Below are 19,259 nucleotides of genomic sequence, written 5' to 3' on the forward strand. Positions count from 1 at the left end.
AGTATATGTTATAGATTATAGTCATAAATACATGCACATGCAATCGCATTATGCTACTATAACAACAGACCTAATGATGAAACGAACAACAACATTGGAGATGCCAAAGATATGCATAAAATTGAAAATAGAATGGTAATTGATCGAGATTAAAAATTTGTTTGACATATCGATAAACTCATGGACTTGTGGGTTGTGGAGCCGAACAGGAGACAGTTTAGGTTTTTGAAATCATATTGTAGTATAGGATTTCCTTTATTGCATTTAAATGTAAGAGAGATTGAAATCGTCTGTTGCACACTAAACTTTGGGTTGTGGCTAAATTGCACAGCCAGATCGACTGTGCACTTTCTCCTTAGACAGATAACAGTCTATTCGGGACTCAAAAACATAATGCACATATTAACTTCTAGCTGAGGCAACCTCAGTCACTTTATGTTGACCCATTTCTAAAGATGTATCACATTCTACCCTTTGAAGCTGATGTTGGATTCTATTAAAATGCATTCTGTTTTATCGCCATTTGATTTTTAAAAGTTTGTCAACATCTACATTTTGATTGGGTTAATACACTCACCTTGTAATGAGTCGGGATTACCGGATTCCGTTGGCTTGGAAGCTGGATACACCTGGTTATCATCACCATATAGATAATAATTTGTGTCATATCTTCGAATCAGATCACAAATGGACAAAGGTAAGTGGGGAAGAGTATTGGATCCAACACAGAGCCCCGAGGTACACTATACAGAAGTTCTTTTAGATTTAATGGTTTATTTGTTCCGATCCGTGAGGCAGGATTCCAGCAATTAAAATATAAGTTTACAGAAGCGAGCAAAGGGTCTATGGTCAACGGTATTAAACACGATCTAGAGATCCAATAATATTACAGCCACACATTAATGCAATTGCTGTAGCCTTAGTCAACAACTAACAATTTTAAATCATCTCCTTTTCAATATCAGCTTCGTCGTCAAAAGATATACGTACAAAATCCATAAATACAGTAGGATGTTAAACCCCATTGCATTTCATTTCCATTCTCTTGACGTTGCTAGACTGGTCTGCAATTCCCAAACTTATGGCTACGTTATCACCCTTTAACGCAGACCGTGAACGATAGCGTCCAATCAGAGGTTGTGACACAAACACACTTAAATCCAATATGATTTTTTTTTAGTTCAAAATTTCATTTTACTTGTCCTTACTACACTAGGATCTGGAAGAGTTGTTATATTACTGGCGTTCTGGCTCAAGTGAAGGATTAGCCAATGAAACGGTCTGTTACGTCGGAACTGTGGCTAAACAACTAGAAACGTCAACGCTGATTGATTAATCAATGTCTGACGTCATGGGGTCAAAAGCCGATCGTGCGACCCCTGACGCGACCTTCCAGTACAACCGGTCAGATCTTCATGTAGTGTAGGCCATCGAAAGTAGAAAAAAAACGAAACGAAAAATAGATCTGTATTTTAATCAGATTGACTCAAATCAAACATGGCGACCTCCACGGAAACCTTGACATTGAATGAACCTTTAACTTTGCAGCTCGATTATCACAGGTAGACATTTTAGCTGGAAAGCGCAAGACTTGGTATCCGCGATGATCGAGGAATCTGAAAGGCTCTCCAGATGGGTCAATAGCCAATCGAAATTAGCGCCGAAATATGCAGGGTATTACGTGAAGGGCTTGATAAGATGCACGGAGTCAAAGCGAGATCAAGCCTTCTATTGAAGATGGTTGGTTCTAAACATAGTACGTAGAGTTGTAATATACGACAGTGTATTTGTACCGAACTGATTTTATATGGTGTCGAAGAAAGGCTTAGTGAACAAGGCTTTTTAACCCACATTGTAGTGCAAAATGTTTGAGCTTAAACAGTATTTTATTCAAGATGATTATTTACAATTTGTCATTTTGAAACATTACCAATGAATAGGATGCAGCAACAAGAAAAATTGATTATATTCTATTATAATGATCAAGGGCATTTTCCCGTTCTATTTTCAATTCCTGGAAATTGAAACTGTTCTTTGATTACACAAAAGACGAATATTGAATTCTATAAAGGCAGACATACATGTATATAAGTAACGTCCTGACTAAAAAATATCTACTGTGCGGAGCAGTCATTATCGAGTATCATTTACAAAATAAAACGGATCATCATTCTCCAATTAAGAGAAGTCACGAAAAGATTATTTTCATATATCGTCGCACGTCATGTATAACGGAATTACGTAATTTAGAATTTCCGACATCAGGTAAAGAAATGATATATAGGATAGCGTATTGATGTAGATAATCTGTTCTTAATTGGGGTTTGCTTGTTTTGTTTTTGATTTCACCATTAAGCTTATTAATGGATATATTTAAACCTATTCATGTACACGACCAATAGAAATCTGTGTAACGTATATCGACACCGATTACATTGGATTACAGAGTTATCAATGGGTTTAATTGTAATCTAGATTTTCTTTTCTATTTTAGTCTTCTGTAAGATGTGGTTAATCAATAAATGGACAAGAATGCCAGTTCAAACGTAAGAAATGTCTAAGCCGCTTTATTTGTTTGACATTAGCAGATTATTGTTTCTAGAATTATTTTGATTAGTTGAATTCTGTTATGCAATTCCATCTGTTTTTAAAAATAATAGATATAAGTTTTCTTAGATGTGCAGGAAAACCGCATCACACAAAACAAACATAAGGAAAGACAACCCCGCTGACAAAATACATCACATACACTATATGGACAATGAAAGTAATAAATGATAAAACACTATCAAATCAAACATACGTTATAGATTTATTTATGTTTCAATTAAAAAAATCAAAATATTTTCATAATCCATAAGCTAAAATATATCTTAAAACATTGGGTATGAGACTACTGAAAATTTTGGTCCACAGCATATATAGGTCAAAACGTAAATTCTTTTCATTCTATTCTATCTGACTAACAAATACTGCGTTTAATAATATTTTTACTTTTGATTGTTTAGCTTTCAAATGTTTATAAAATGAATACGGCAAATTACCATTTTTCTGAGAACTACTCGTAGTTTAAAGATTTCCACATGCCTCGTTGACTAACGTATTCTCCCTACATCACTAGTACAAAGAAGAAATGTTTTCATTGAAACCCAATCATTTAACTTGACATTTAGCATTTCAACATTTCTTTTCTTGAATTGTAAACTGATTTTACCATGTAGGAGACCACTTGTCCGGTAATGGCCCCCGGTCCTATAACTTCGATTGGTCTAGAGAATGATCATCAACTTCAGAACCACATTATTTGAGACAATCTCTTCTCGCCAGCACAGATTGACATTTACCTTTTTGTGAAGAAGATCTTGATTGAGACACTTTTTTCCACAATTAATGTACGATGCCTAGAGACGAAATCAAATGATATCCAATAGAAATTGAAACTCAAACGTTGTTGATAACACAAGAAATAGGTTTTAAAATTGTAAATTCATTTATTATGGATATTACAATAAATAATTACGTAATCTGTAATAAATTGCATTATGAGTATTCACTTGTCCGGGAAATACAATCAAAAGTTACTCACTCTTCTTATCATCTGTCTTCGAAATACTTTTATGATTTACCCATCTATTGCCAAGTACAATTTTTTTTATTATTATTCGCCTTGTGAATTATTATGAATAATTACATATCTTTTTATTACATATATTATGAGAAATATCATTATGAATCTGTTATATCACATGTCTCAGAAATATTATTAGATGTATGAATAATTACAGAATCTGTTTATCACTTGCCTTGAAATATGATGAATAATCACAGATACTTGTTGATTATCCACCCTGCGAATTACATAGACTCGTTTACCATTTGACTTTAGAATCACACTGAATAATTACATAGACTCGTTTTACTATTTGCCTTTAGAATCACACTGAATAATTGCAGAATTGGTTTATCACTACCATAAATATTATGGAAATGAAATATATAATATAATATACTAAGCAGCAAAACAAACGTCAGGTTGGTATGTTACTCTGAATAGACAAATTGCATAAAACTTGCCAAATGTGACCACATCTCCAACTTTACCTGGGAAATAAAGCTCCTTCCCAAACACAGAATTGAACCCAGGAAATGTTCTTAAAAACGCAACCTGCCTTCTAAGATGGTAATGTGTTCTCCATGATTTTCATGCTGCACGTGCTGTTCACCGGGTCCAGCCCCATAAAATGCACCAACACCACGTATGAATGCCCCCGATCTGGTACACCAAGGGTTACCACAAGGCGACAAGACCGCCATGTTGTGCGACAGCACGAGCAGAATCCGTTCACACAGGTATCTGAGACAGCACGGCAGACAGTGGGAACACACGGAACACCCATCAGTACCGATACAGTACGCCGACGTCTCACCAGAAAGAACATCCATTGCCGTAGACCTTACCATGGACAGATCCCCACCTGAACGTCTACAGTTTGCCCAACAACACCAGAACTGGCGACACAGGCAACGGTGAACTAGTCTGTTCACAGATGGGAGTCGATATTGCGTATCAACTGCAGATGACAGGACCAGAATATGGCGTCGACGTGGCCAGCGTTATTCTGACCAATGTGTCATGGAACGAAACGTATCGGAAGGTCCAATGTCTTGGATTTGTGATGAATTAATCACTAATGTGTAAACATACTGTTCACAAAAAAATTGTTTTGTTTAAAGTTCCTCTCTGATTTTGAAATCGTACTGACCGTGTTTTTGGCGGGGGGGGGGGGGTTGTTGGGGGGTTTTTTTTGGCTGTTTAGTATAAATACTTACAGAATATTATAATCACTTTTCTTGAAAATATCATTAATAATATTTAATACAGAGAGAACACATATATACATATATACTACAGTAATATTGTAATCGTATCAAGCAAGTACTCTTGATTTTCTTCTTTTTTTTTCTTTTTTTTTTGGCGGGGGATGGGGGGGGGGGTATTTATTATAAGAAATGAAATGAAATGGAGTTTAACGTCCTGCTGTTCTGATTTATTATAAGACATTCGACCATATTATGTTGAAAAGCCGTAGTATAATTGATAGCATAGACTGTAAATTAATTTTGGTGAAACTTCTATGTATATATGATATTAAACACGGCTGTGTTTGTTAAATTTGGATTAAAATGTTTTATTTGTTTGTCTGACACTAAAACGTGTAATGTAATATAATACAATTAAATAGATGATTACCAATATGGATTCAATTTTAGAACATAATTAGAATCGCTTCACAGATTTAAAGATTCAGATTAAAACCGGGTGATAAAATTTCCAAGGATTCGCCTTATGAAATCATATAATTCTAAATGACAACATCGGAAATATTGCATTTATATATTAGTATAAGCTGTTCTAGAAAAAATTTAAGAGTATACCTTGAGCTAAATTATGCTTTAGTTGTACTCTAGACATCTCCATGTGCATTTTGAAAAGAAACACACATTTATGATAAAGCGTTTGCGGGAATTATTCACTTTTTAAGCACATTCAATATAAACATGTGACTGGCCTATTCCAAGATATTTCATACTGGAGTTGTAGCATAAGGTCATCTTGGAGTTCGTGGTTATACATTATATTCATATGGTGTCTCATTGTGATTTGAATTTCAAATCTAACAAGAAAAACAGCAAGGAGAAGACCAAACATGGCCTAGCATGGTTGTCAATACTATGGCACATCTGCTTAATATTCACAATTTTGATTCTGTGGTCCATCGTTTTAAAGGCCCAAAACGATTATAATAGGCCGAGTTAAAATATATATTAAAACATCAGAGGACCGGTTTCCAATCAAGGTATAGAAAGAAATCACGGGTGTCCATATTTATTGTAATCTTTGAATTTTAAAAAGGTCATCGCTACCACCAGACAATTTCATTCTAGTAAACTATATTTATCGATCTTACAGGAACCTTTTTAATTCTTATCAATAAAAGTTTTAAAAAATTATATTTTCAGGAGTATTCTCCCAATGGCGTTCGGGTGTGATACATGATCGTCCGTTCGTCCAACCGACCTGAGTATGAAATAAGAAAAATGGATCAAACACAATTTGAGCAACCTGTAACTGGTTCCAACGATTATTCTAATACATCATGATAATTATTGTCTACATCTTTAAATGTGGGAGCCATGTGTTCTGGGTTTGGCACTGGCTCACTAACCAGGTGTTCTGGGTTCGATTCTGGTGTTGGCCAAGAAAAGTTTACAAAACAGTGGGGGGTTACACTTGATTACCATTTAAAATATTATATTAAAATGCAAATACCTATGCAGGTTGTGATATGATAAATAGTCATGGACATTTGACATGCTTTGAAAGTATGTTCACTGATGAGGAACTTATCGCCCCAACAGAACCACTGAGCTGCAAGTGAACGCCATACACGTGGGAGGGGTTTATTTTCAAATTTGACACTTCAAGGAAGGGTTGATGAAAACTGCCGCGTGCTGGTTTGTGCTATCCAAGTTTGCTTTCCTATCGGTTCTTGCATAAGTTTTACTGTTTAGCGTATCTTTGCTTTAGTGTGTTACGTTTAATTTGCAATGAGACGTCTTCATCATGATGAACGTCTACGTGCTATTGGCATGCTTCAAATGGGTTCTACACAGCGAGCTGTAGCCAACATGCTTAATGTGTCACAGTCTGTGATCAGCAGACGGTGGAACCGGTACCAACAAACACACAATGTTGATGATAGACCTCGTTCAGGTCGCCCTAGAGCCACTACACAAGCCAAGGATCGATACATTCGTACACAGGTCCTGCGAAATCGAGGATAAACGGCCAATCAGCTTTCTGTAAACTTGTACCAAGTTACAAGAATTCAAGTTACACTCCAAACGATTAGAAATCGGCTATATGCAGCCCATTTGCATGCGCGACGACCGCGTGTTGTGCCTCCATTAACTCGCCAGCACATGGCAAACAGGCGTCGATGATGTAGGCAGCGTAGAAATTGGGGTAATCTGGATTTCACCGATAGGCGTGTTCGCGTTTGGAGGCGTGTAAATGAGCGTTATGCTAACGGTAACGTCCGGCAGCATGACAGATTCGGGCCTGTGTCTGTTATGGTGTGGGGAGGAATCACCATGACTGGCAGAACGGACTTGCATATTGCTCAAGGAAGGGTCACTGGTGTGTACTACCGTGACCATATCCTGGCACCGATAGTTCTGCCCTTTGCTCAACGTGCAGGTCGACCTTTCATCTTTTAAGATGATAATGCCCGTGCCCACCGCGCTCTAGTCGTGAATGACTACCTCCAGCGTCACCATATTCTCCATATGCCTTGGCCAGCCATGAGTCCCGACCTTTCCCCTATAGAGCATGATCGGGAGACGTGTTCGTCGACGTCAACGTCAACCGACAACACTGCAAGAATTGGTCGTGGCACGCAAGAAGAATGGGTCAGATTGCAAATCATGATTGGGCGGTTGATTAGGAGCATGCCACGAAGAATTGTTGAATTTATGAGGATTGGTGGAGCAATTACTCATTATTAAGGCAAAAATCAAAAACGTCCATTTTCACTTTTGACAGTGTATCTCTTTGCGTGTGAAATGGGGCCGCCAGATAAGCCGCCCATATGAACTGTTTATGTTCATGAGTAGGCAATTGGCCTGTTATTAACATACGCTGGTTACCTCTAATAAACATAGCAGTGCATTTCCGCAGTTTTGTATTGTTTCTGAATATCCCCTACTTTTTTTGAAGAGTATATTTTCAAAAGCTTAATGGTCCACTTATTAGTATTGACGTAAGGTGTAAAGCAAGGCTGACACTTCCACGATTCCGTGGCACGCATTGGCACGAATCGAGTCGTGCCAGTGCGCAAACTAGACGTAAACTCGCGTGAAGTGTGCGTTAACCCGTCGTGACTGCGTGCCATGTCGGGACGAGAATTTTGAAATGTTCAAAATTTTGGTCGTGAACTATGCGCAAACTGTTCGTGAACTCGTCGTGAAATCGTCGGGACGACGCGGGAGGATGCGTGCCAGTGCGTGGCAGCTGCCAGGTATAGGCATCTCCTCTTCCCTGCAATGATTGTGTCTCTGACATTCAGCATGTTGTCTCTTCCACAGCCAATCCAAAAATGACCAGGTGTTGGGGAGGCCCCCTTTTTATATGGCGTGCCCAAGTCGGCACGACACCGTCCGAATTGCGCAAACTCGTCGTGCCAATGCGGGAAGTGCGTAAACAATGCGCAAACTATGCGTGAACTCGTCGCGCCAGTTCGTGTCAAAGTGGACATTGATGGGCACGCATTCGTGAACTCGTCGTGAACTATGCGTGAACTAGTCGTGAACAGTGCGGGAGCCTCCCAGTTCGTGCACCAAAATGGCACGACTTGCCACGACAAAATCGTGGCCAAAAGTCGTGCAAGTGTCAGCCTGGCTCCATTCAAAAAGACACGAAGAACCCAGCACATTACTTGATTTCGGTACTTCAATGATTTAGTGGATTCGTGAAACTTTGGGGCCTTATGTTTCAGTGAATTCACGAAATCCGTGAAATGTTAGGGGTTTTCGTGAAATAACTCATTTAATGGAGCTAAATCGCTAATATTTGAGACCTAGAAATTGGCACAAATGGGTCGCAACGCATATAATAGTGTAATATGAATGTATATAAACTGAGTTACAAATGGTGCTGAAATGCAGTATAGTACACGGGGTAAAATGATTATTTTGTCTTAAATATTGGATATCAGAAGCCCACCTTTTCCCGGTAAGATCACAACATCAATATTGATTTAAATTGACAAATAATTCGTGTTTTCAATTTCGAATACTTTGGGTGATATTGAGTTACAGATTTAACTACTTTAAAAAAGGATTTCGTGAAATATGAGTGATACCTGGATTTTGTGAAATTCCTGGTTAATCGTGCTCACTTTAACATATGTAATGGTTTTAAGTAATTGACCCTTTACTGTCATCTAAGTTACAAAACTATTACTGTTCATAATTTGTGTGTATAAATAATATAATATAATGTACATGAAGCGTATAACATATTATTATCTATATAGATTTGTTGAATAACAACAAATCAATAAGAAATTTGCTTGAAAGGCTAATGATGCACGATAGTTCATTTCATATTATTACAATCCTGGATCTTTCTTTATTAACGTTGTATTTGATACCTGTGTGAGCAGAAAGACGTTTCTATGGCAACCAAAAGATGATGTTTTTTGATATGCCGTGTTCGGTATCAATAGGAGTATCTGATGTGTTAACATGAGGCTATTTTGTAGTTATTTATATTCTTGTTAATCAACAGTCTCGGTATTTTATAAGGTTAATTATTACGTTTACTTTCCACAACTGTTGTTTTGAGATCAAATTATTGATCAACTTTTGGTCACCATAAGGGTAACTATGAAATTATCATTATTTTATATAACGTCTTATTTTAGATCGCTGTTAACAATATTATAGTATCAAAACTAAATAAAAGGTTTACGGCTGCTACTAAATGCCAAATGACTCCAACTGGTCTGAAACAAAACAAAAATAAAAGAGCAGACTAATTTCACAGCAATAATTAAGGGTGACGAAGTGCGTTCCTTTTAAGTTTTAAATTTCATTACCAGTACAAATACGGTATCCATTTGAGTATTTAGCACCTGTATTTCGTCATTTTTGTTAAATTCGTACAAAAGAACAAAAACATTCTTAAAATAAATTACAGTCATTGTCTTTCATGACGGATTTGAAAAATGTCTAGGTTTTATTTTTTATAGCATCCGCACATAAAACAAAAGACATTGGTCGTTTCGAGTTTTAATCGTTTGATTTCTTTAAACACTTTATTCAACCGGAGTTCCGACTATAGCGTTAATATGGCAACATTCAGTCTATTTGCCAGATTCCATATAAAGAAAACGAATACGACAACTTACTTTTATCTTTCAAGCCATAACTTACATTTAAACTTAGTAGACAGTTTGAAACCAAATAATTTCTTTTTAAACCTGTCAATATTGAGGTCGTAGTCAATAATAATATAGAGAATTACCAATGTAAATAAATGTCAACGAAGATGGTGAGAAAATCACGAAATCGTGGCACCATTTAAAGCACTCCCAGAGTCTATCTCGTTTTCGAATACAAAATTTGATTATCTTGACATCTTATAATGATGTGTAATCATTGGAAATATAAAATACTAGCAGGATACCCGGCTTCGCTCGGGGTCATAACTCCGAAACCGGAAGTGGTAGACTAACGCCATCTGGCCTATGTTACTCCCCGGTCCGAGCTACCCCATACCCCAAATTTCAGACTCGGGGCAGACCTAGTGTAGCCGCCAGCCCCGAACAGACAGACAGATACCCGGCTTCGCTCGGGGGTCATAACTCCGAAACCGGAAGTGGTAGACTAACGCCACCTGGCCTATGTTACTCCCCGGTCCGAGCTACCCCTAAACCCCAAATTTCAGACTCGGGGCAGATGTAGCCGCCAACCCCGAACAGACAGACTTCGCTCGGGGGTCATAACTCCGAAACCGGAAGTGGTAGACTAACGCCACCTGGCCTATGCTACTCCCCGGTCCGAGCTACCCCTATACCCCAAATTTCAGACTCGGAGCAGACCTAGTGTAGCCGCCAACCCCGAACAGACCGGCTTCGCTCGGGAGTCATAACTCCGAAACCGGAAGTGGTAGACTAACGCCACCTGGCCTATGTTACTCCCCGGTCCGAGCTAACCCTATATCCTAAATTTCAGACTCGGGGCAGACCTAGTGTAGCCGCCAACACCGAACAGACAGACAGACAGACAGACAAACGACAGTCACAAATATATATATATATATTAGCTGTATAATGTCATTTCCTAAGTGAGGACTGGTTTCAGATATATACTGTTTCACACAAACGAAAACAATTCAGCATCCAAAGTCTGACAAACAGTGGACACACTAGCTGAATGCTTCGCCCGATTCACCAGTCGAGTGCGCCACCTTTCACGTCACATGATTAAACATGGCGGCGTCTATGTCTTCAAACAATCGCGTGACTTCTCGATTTGAGTGGATGATGAGTGGTGATTGGCTAAAATCCGGCCGAATGAAATTTCGCCGAATATATCAAACATGTTTGGACACACTAGGCGAATTTCGACGCCGATTGATAAGGCCGAATAATTCGGCTAGTGTGTCCACCGCTTTAATAACTCGATTTCCTCAACACTTGATTCACAAAATGCTAACTTCTAATTCGTCACATTTTGAATATTTTGATGACACAGGGGGATACAAACAGAAGTCAAACATGAACATAACCGGAAGATGTTAGAATGCCAGTCAATATTTCGTCAACGAATAAAATAGTATCTTATTGACTATACTAACTTCCGACCAGTATCTTCCCAGTATCATGTAGGAACTCTCCGTTTAAACTTAAAAGTATTTGTTTAGACCACAGTCATCTTTCATCTATTATACCGCTCACCCACCCTCCGCTCCAAACACACACACACACATTGAAAATTAACATAATATTGTGGTGGACCAAGATATCAAACACAGGGCTAGGAAATGACCTTCTTTCAATTACCTGTGTTTACTTTATGTCGTGGGTGGCTGGAAATACTGGACAAACTTCACTTCTTTAAGCTAAATTACAATCCACAAGACTTGTTCTAATCAGCTTTGATTTGTATTTATCGTAATACTGGTCAAAACGTTAATGATGATTGCAAATGGTCAATATCACCTAAGGACATAGTCATATCGATAAATGGACGAAGGAGTACAGTTATCGATCTTTATGGCCCAGTGCAGATTTCACGCAGCTCGTATTTATAAGTTTATCCACTTAAATTTACAGGTAATTAATCAATCTTTCAATTACCAGAATACAAAACATTTCATGTAAAAGTAGATTAAAAATTTCCTTGGTATTCCACTTCTCAAATGAGTTGTGGTAGGATACAAGACCTTTTATATTTAATAAACAAGTTTGTTAAAATTGTTAATATTATTATATAAACTGTATGTATCGTGTTGTTTACCATACCGCTTTTAAGTTTTAAGGCATTGATCACCACGAAAGTTTTCAGGAGATCCCCACCAATTTTTCACATCATTACTTACGATTGTTTTAGAGTAAGAGTTTAACGCCTCGTGGTTATCCCTCAAGTAACGACAATGATAGCAGAATCTCGAAACAATTATCTTCTTCTGAATATCGAATTAAATACAGTGTAAAGCGCAAGGTAGTCTTTGGCTTCAAAACATGGGATAACTTTCTTAATACCTCACATTCCTACATTTACGTCAGTCGGATTAAGAGATTTAACTTTAAATCATTACACAATACAGAAATATACATCCGTGTAAAATTGTTTTCGGTTAAAAATAATTTCCATTAAATGCTTTAGATATCATTTCAGGGCATCTTTTAAATTTCAAAAAGCTTATCACTGAAGTGGACTATTTTCTTGAATTCTGAATAGTTGAATAAGGGTGCTGTGACAGTGAGGGGATTTGATCCTAGATTTCGGTCGATTTCATTGTATTATCTGTTGTGATTACATCAGTGTGTGAACCATAGTTCATATCCATAGTTCATATTAAAACACATATCCTATTTCGTTTCGTTTTGCTGTACTTGTCTTCACAACACTAGGATCTGAAAGCGTTGTTATATAACAGGCGTTCTATTTGATGTGATGAATTAGACAATAAAACGGTCTGTTACGGCGAGTTCTTGACGTGCTCTGCACGGAACTGTGGATAAACCCCCTAGAACCGTCAACGCTGATTGATTAATCAAAGTCTGACGTCATAGGGTCAAAAGCCGCTAGTATGACCCATGACGCGACCTACCGGTAGTGTAGGCCATCGAAAGTATAAAAAACGAAAAGAAACTATTGAACTATAGTGTACTTTTTTTGGAAATTGAGAAAATTCCAGAAATACTGGGTACATAAAAAAAAAGAATATATCAGTTCTAATGTACTTAGTAACGAGTGGACACATCCTCTTCATAATTTGTCTAATTTACCCAATTATTTTTCCGAAATATGTAATATTTTGCGAAAGAACTACATACTTTCAGTTTTTATATTTGGCTATAATTCCCAAAATTATACCAGTGTCTGGATAAACATGTATGTATACTTGTTGTCGAATTTATTGTGGTAACTGATTGTCGCGATTATCAAGATACTTATACAATTAAACAGTAAATTCCCTTAAATAACCTTGGTAATAAAATCTAGTGGTCATTTATGAATGGCTCAATGTGTTGACACGGCAATTCGACTTTTTCTTAACATTTTGGCGCTTGGTGTATACACTTAAAGTAGCTAAGTCTGTAACTCAATATCATCCCAAATCTTCGACATTGAAAACACGAATTATATGTCAATTTAAATTAACATTGAAGTTGTGATCGTACCGGGAAAAGATGGGCTTCTGATATCCAATATTTAAGACAAAATAAACATTTTACTATTGGTACACGAATCGTGTACCATAATGCGTTTCGGGCCCATTCTAACAAGGGACTCGAAGAAAGTGGCTAGACATTCAACAAGTCATGTCAAACGGTGACGGCATATTCATATCGGGAGAGTATGCGCAATAAATACTATGTAGACTAGAATAGCAAGACGCTACAGATTTTCATTCCATTGAGACTTCTGACATATTTCGCCGAACATAACTGATTTGAAATTAGAGTAAAAATGGAAACGATTGAATGTAAATCAGTTTATATATATTCCTATTACATTATTATATGCGTTACGACCCATTTGTGTCAATTTCTAGGTCCAAAATATTAGCGATTTAGCTCCTTTAAACCCACCTTTATCGACCGACACCCTGAGAAATCTTGAATTTCCCCATTAAAAGAGAACGCATTGAAGAAGGTAACATTCATTTTTAAGCATGGCTACAGTCTACCAAACTGATAAACATAACAGGCCAATTTATATTGTATAAAAGAGAACCTCTACCATAGTGTGATCAATATATAATATGAAAAACCCCAAACAGTAATGCGTTATGTAAGATTTAGATAAAGACCTGGTCGATCTTGCTATAATGTTCAAAAATAGACAATCAAAATTGAATGTATTGAAAATGTCAGTCAAATTACTATATTCTTGATTGTTTAGTACGATTGCTAAGACAATAAACAAAGTTTCGATAATCCATTTTTACATTAAATTATTAAATGGCGATGGTGTTTTAATCCATTCAAAATCACAGTCATCCGATGAGCTAGGAAGTTGATTATGGGCTTGGTGTGTGATTAAATGCCTAATTAATAATTATATAACATTTGAAGCCAAACAAAAAGGACCTGCAAGCCGAGAATCGCAATCATACCACTTGACATGAACCGCGCTGCCACCCTTTTCACCATGAACATAAAAGGTTATACTGAACATAATGAGCTGTATATATGTATAGAATATATTTTTATTTTAACATGATCTTTAAAAAAAGCTTATATAACTATGCTGGAAAGATAATTATATTTCAACAAAATTAGGCCGAAGATTGGATATGGCCGTCAATGCTTTGCACTGCTTCTTTGAAAACCTCTTACTAACATTAAAATATATATATAGGATGTTAATTATTTTTAAATTAAACAAAAAACACATGAATAGCTGCATTGTTTTGAAGCATAGTTCGCCAGGATACTTTAACGTGCATGTCCTACAAATGTGGTATTTTTTTGAGAAGTTATCTCGACAAATTCCACATTGTTCATTTTCTGTTTTGTTTTTTTAGTTGGTATTAGGCTGGATAACTCTTTCTAGAACACCTAATAACACTTCTCATTTGAGGATTTACAAAGTTAACTAACTTTAGATCACCGGCACTATACCACTCATTTAATCGTTTTCAACAAACGTAAATCAGCAGTAATTCGTCAATTTGTGAAGCAAATCCTTCACTTAGACACACCCCTCTTCTTCATTGTTAGTATTTTACGATAATTAGGAGTTCATTGTATTACTATCGATGTTAAAAGACAGTGAATATATCTAGCGCACAGCAATTTCCGGTAACTCGAGAATGGTAACTATGGAAAATGTTAAATAGGCTATGGTCACTGATCTTCATAGTTAATTTTGACCAAGCCGTCAAGAGAAATCTCCTTTCCGTACTTGATAAGTAGATTAAATGCTCGAAATTATCTGGCTACAATCACCAAGACGTGTTGATATATACAGTGGCTTTTGGAAATCGCAAAAGAAATGTCAATTTTAGAAAATATTCCATAAAATGTGACTTTGTAAATAATGTTTTGAAAAATATACCCATATCTAGAAATTAAAGGAGTTAAATCGCTATTCTTTAGCATCTAGAAATTGACACAAATGGGCAGCAACGCATATAATAATGTAATAATGAATGTATATAAACCGATTTACATTCGATCGTTCCGGTTTTTACTTTAATTTCTAATCAGTTATGTTCGGCGAAATACGCCAAGATTGCAAATTGTATGGCAGTCTTTGGCGTCTGGTTATTTAAGTCTATTTCGGTAGTCTTCCCTTGTGTTATGTTTAGCCCCGTTCTTCTTCTGGCGCTCAAAAGCATTCTGGCACGGGATTCGTGTGCCAAGTTTAAAATCTTCACTGTGCCATACATATTGCACACCAGAAAGCCCACCTTTTCACGGTAAGATAACAACATCAATGTTAATTTAAATTGACCAATAAGTCTTGTTTTCAATGTCAAAGACTGTAGATGATACTGAGTTAAAGACTTAGCTACTTTAAGTCCATATAAAAACGTTTCAAATCCAGTACTTTTTAAATTTTAATTGTTCCAGCATAATATTCTAAGACTTTTTATTAATTGCAAAGACATTTGGTAATATTGGAGTGTTGGGTTTTTATATAATCCTTTGTGAGCTGAAACCCCGAGTTCATTCGTCAACTTTGGCAGAAAAGTAAGTCGTGAGACCCCATTTCATTTCATTCCTATAAACTTTGTATTATACTATTGTGATCCATCACCATACGGTAAGGCTCACATATTCATGATGAACTATTTATATTCTGATCAGTTGAACTATATGGTTGGAGTGAATGATGAATTAAACTGTCAGATTTGTCTAGGGGTAATGACGCAAAGCACGGGTTCGTCATACACCATGTGAAATAATTCACCTTTTATTCATGCTCAATAGTTATTAAATTGCAGTAAATGGCAACGAGCATTTCTTTTGTATTGATATTTATTAGAAACTGTAGACATTTCTTGTGTGTTTTGTATAGTTATTAAATTGCAATAAATCGCAAGATCATTTCTTTTGTATTGATATTTATCAAAAACTGTAGATATTTCTTGTGTGTTTTGAATGTTCAAAACACACAAAAACTTTATATTATATTGGCATCTATGGGCTAACATATATTTCCTAAATTTTATAGAGATGGGGGTTCAGGATGTTCATTGGCTTTCCATAGTTCCAGAGTCACAAACTTCAGATGACGCCGATACAAACAAACACCAAATACAACAGTCGATCAGTTAGTATTGTATCTGGGCGTTGGAGGAGAGTGGGGCTACTACACTTTTGATTTACTGCATTGAAGATAAAAAAAATTGTTAACGCTTATTATTTTGCGTTTTCGGACGAGATAGGAGGGGTCACAATGATAAGGTCTAACAAACATTCTGAATCACTTACCTAGACAGAGATTCCACTGCCAGAGACTTTCGACGATACTCCGATATAACCCTTAAATTTTCCAACAACATGGCCTGGGTTTTATCAGGGTGTTTCATCATGCCAGTTGGCGATTCCTGAACACATCCGGTATCCCGTCAAGAGAGTCGCCTATTCGGCCCCCCTTCGTTACCCAACAGCTTTCCCTCGGCTGCCATGAGACACGCTAAGATTTAACTCTGTCTCCCGTATTTAATATCCCTTCACAGGAAACACACTAGCGCTGATTGTTGTGCTGACGGTGTTTGTCAAGACACGATTTCCACATCATTACCTAGTAAGCTGCCGTCAACGTAATGACACAATAATCAGATTGTCTTCCCTTTTTCCTTTCCTTGTCTATCTATTTGACAGGCCGCATGTTGTTGATCTTGATTTTAACAAAATATGACGACAGAAATTTGGATTACTTTTTGCTGTTAAATTCGTCAAATATACAGAGCGCAGATAAATGTTATTTGAGAAATCTCTTGTAGACGTTAACAATGATTGTGCTCTCAACTAACTTGCTTTAGTTTAAAACCTTTAATTTTAAAAAAAAAAGAGAGAACCTGCAATTTTCTACAAAATTATCAATTGCTGAACTTCAAATTTCGGTCAGTGACCATATTTCATCAATTACTCGCACGCTTTATTTAATCTGTGTGTTTAGTGTTATTCCTTGTCATTTTCCAATATGCGCCGGGAATAGTTTTTTTCTCGATCCTAAATTTAAGTAATCTACATGCATTCAGCGCCTTTCTAAAATACCAGCGATGTAAACAGATAGAGTTTGACAGACGTAAGAAGCAATTAGAACGTACACGAACAGAAATCCAATAAGTTCAATTTCTGGTGAAGGAATTTTCTAGAAATTTCAGAATCTCGAGTGCCTGAATTTAACTTTAAATGTATTATTTTTGTTGATTTTAATAGCTGTACTCGAAATTAAATTGTAAAAGCCGTGGGGATTTGAATCAGAATGTCACAAGATGTCAAAACGTTCGAGCCGAGAGAATAAATATATCACAAACGATCTTTTATCATTTTCATCCAATCCACGAATCGATAGCAGGAGAAATGTTTTAATTTATACAAAATTTATCAGGTTAATAATCTCTATAAACTGTTCCCGATAAAACTGCATGTAACATGTTATCCAATATATTTCCTGCAAGTGGAAATCGGGCCACAGTAATAATGGCACATGTTAATAATATAGACGCTTGTAAAATCTAATAAAAATCCAATATAGATAACCAGGTACGCAATTTTCTCAATTTTTAATCACTTCTTGTAAATTGTCTGCACTTCAAATCAAGGCGGATTAATTAAATCGCACAAAACCAAATAGGAATGAAATATGTTTTTTGCAAGATTTGTATCTATGTCTGTGAACGTAAAAATCTAAAGGAGACACTTATCTTGGCTTTTCTTGTGAAACTGTCTTCGACGACCATCAATTTCGTATTTTATAGCTAAAATGTTACAAAATAACCAACCCGACAATTCTATGCTGTTATCTATTGGGTGGTTAGGTTTCACAATAACGTCACAGTTTTGAAAATCCGTTGATCACATTTGTACTTCAGTGTCAGTTATTAGATGTATCAATGCTTGACAACGTCATTTGTCATTGAGATTTTTAAAGTTAATTCACGACTTTCAAAACAACCTTATTATTCCAAACAGATCGAGAAATCACTGATTTGAATTCGACACTTGGATACCTTCCATAGGAACATCAATTGCCCATTTTCGCTCGTTCAATTATAGGTACAAACAACGGTTCAAAAGTAGATACGAAACAATCTCCTCTTCAAATCGGGATGATGTCCGACAAATCATATATACGTCAGATGTAAAGTCAAAGAATTTCTATAAGTCTTCTAGAGTTCCAATAATCCGATTGTTTCCGAGTATGTTTTGTGATCATAACCTACAGCACGATCTGTGTAGCAGACGACAAGTTAGCGATGAGCCACACCTTTAGTCGAGTCGAGGCTAGCAGACGTGGAACTGAGATTTGCGCGTGTCAATACTTCTACGATGCTCTGTCTCTTATCAATAATTCTGATGCAGAAACCATGCTCTTGTCACTGGCCATAGCTGTACAACACTGTCGTCAATTTCTGGTCATATGAAAGCATGGAAGCGATAATATCTTTGTAGCTTACATAATGAAGTGAGGAGATCTGACGAAGACCTGTATTGTTATTGGCTTTTTATTAACTTTACGGTTGATCAAGACCAGTCCTACTCTCAACTAAAGGTGAGCTATATATTGGCAAAACGAACTGATATCCTTTGGGATTTGTTCTAGGAAATTAACACTTGCTGAGAGTTTATATCATCATAAATCTCACATTCTGTTTATCCATTAATTTGTATACTTTATAACAGTTTCCAATATTACCTTAATTAAATACATATTTTCTCCGTCTATTTTTAAACATTCACTCATTCTTCTGGAATCCTCTTAAGCTTTTTTTGCATTAC

At 36.5% G+C, this 19,259-nt stretch overlaps 1 protein-coding gene across 2 annotated transcripts in view; it reads right to left on the reverse strand.

The window, feature by feature from the left end:
• Positions 1 to 17,244, reverse strand: part of LOC126818519 (potassium voltage-gated channel protein Shab) — a 187,182-nt gene extending 169,938 nt beyond the window's left edge. Inside the window, exon 1 of one of the 2 annotated variants that reach the window (XM_050545986.2) lies at positions 16,743 to 17,223. In XM_050545986.2, coding sequence (XP_050401943.1) covers positions 16,743 to 16,843 — 101 coding nt within the window. In that variant the 5' untranslated portion in view covers positions 16,844 to 17,223. Of the gene's footprint in view, positions 1 to 16,742 lie in introns of both variants that reach the window. The other variant, XM_050545985.2, reaches the window with a different exon arrangement.
• Between the last annotated feature and the right edge of the window lie 2,015 nt (positions 17,245 to 19,259).

Source organism: Patella vulgata, chromosome 4 (genome assembly GCF_932274485.2).
Source record: "Patella vulgata chromosome 4, xgPatVulg1.2, whole genome shotgun sequence".
Taxonomy (NCBI): domain Eukaryota; kingdom Metazoa; phylum Mollusca; class Gastropoda; family Patellidae; genus Patella; species Patella vulgata.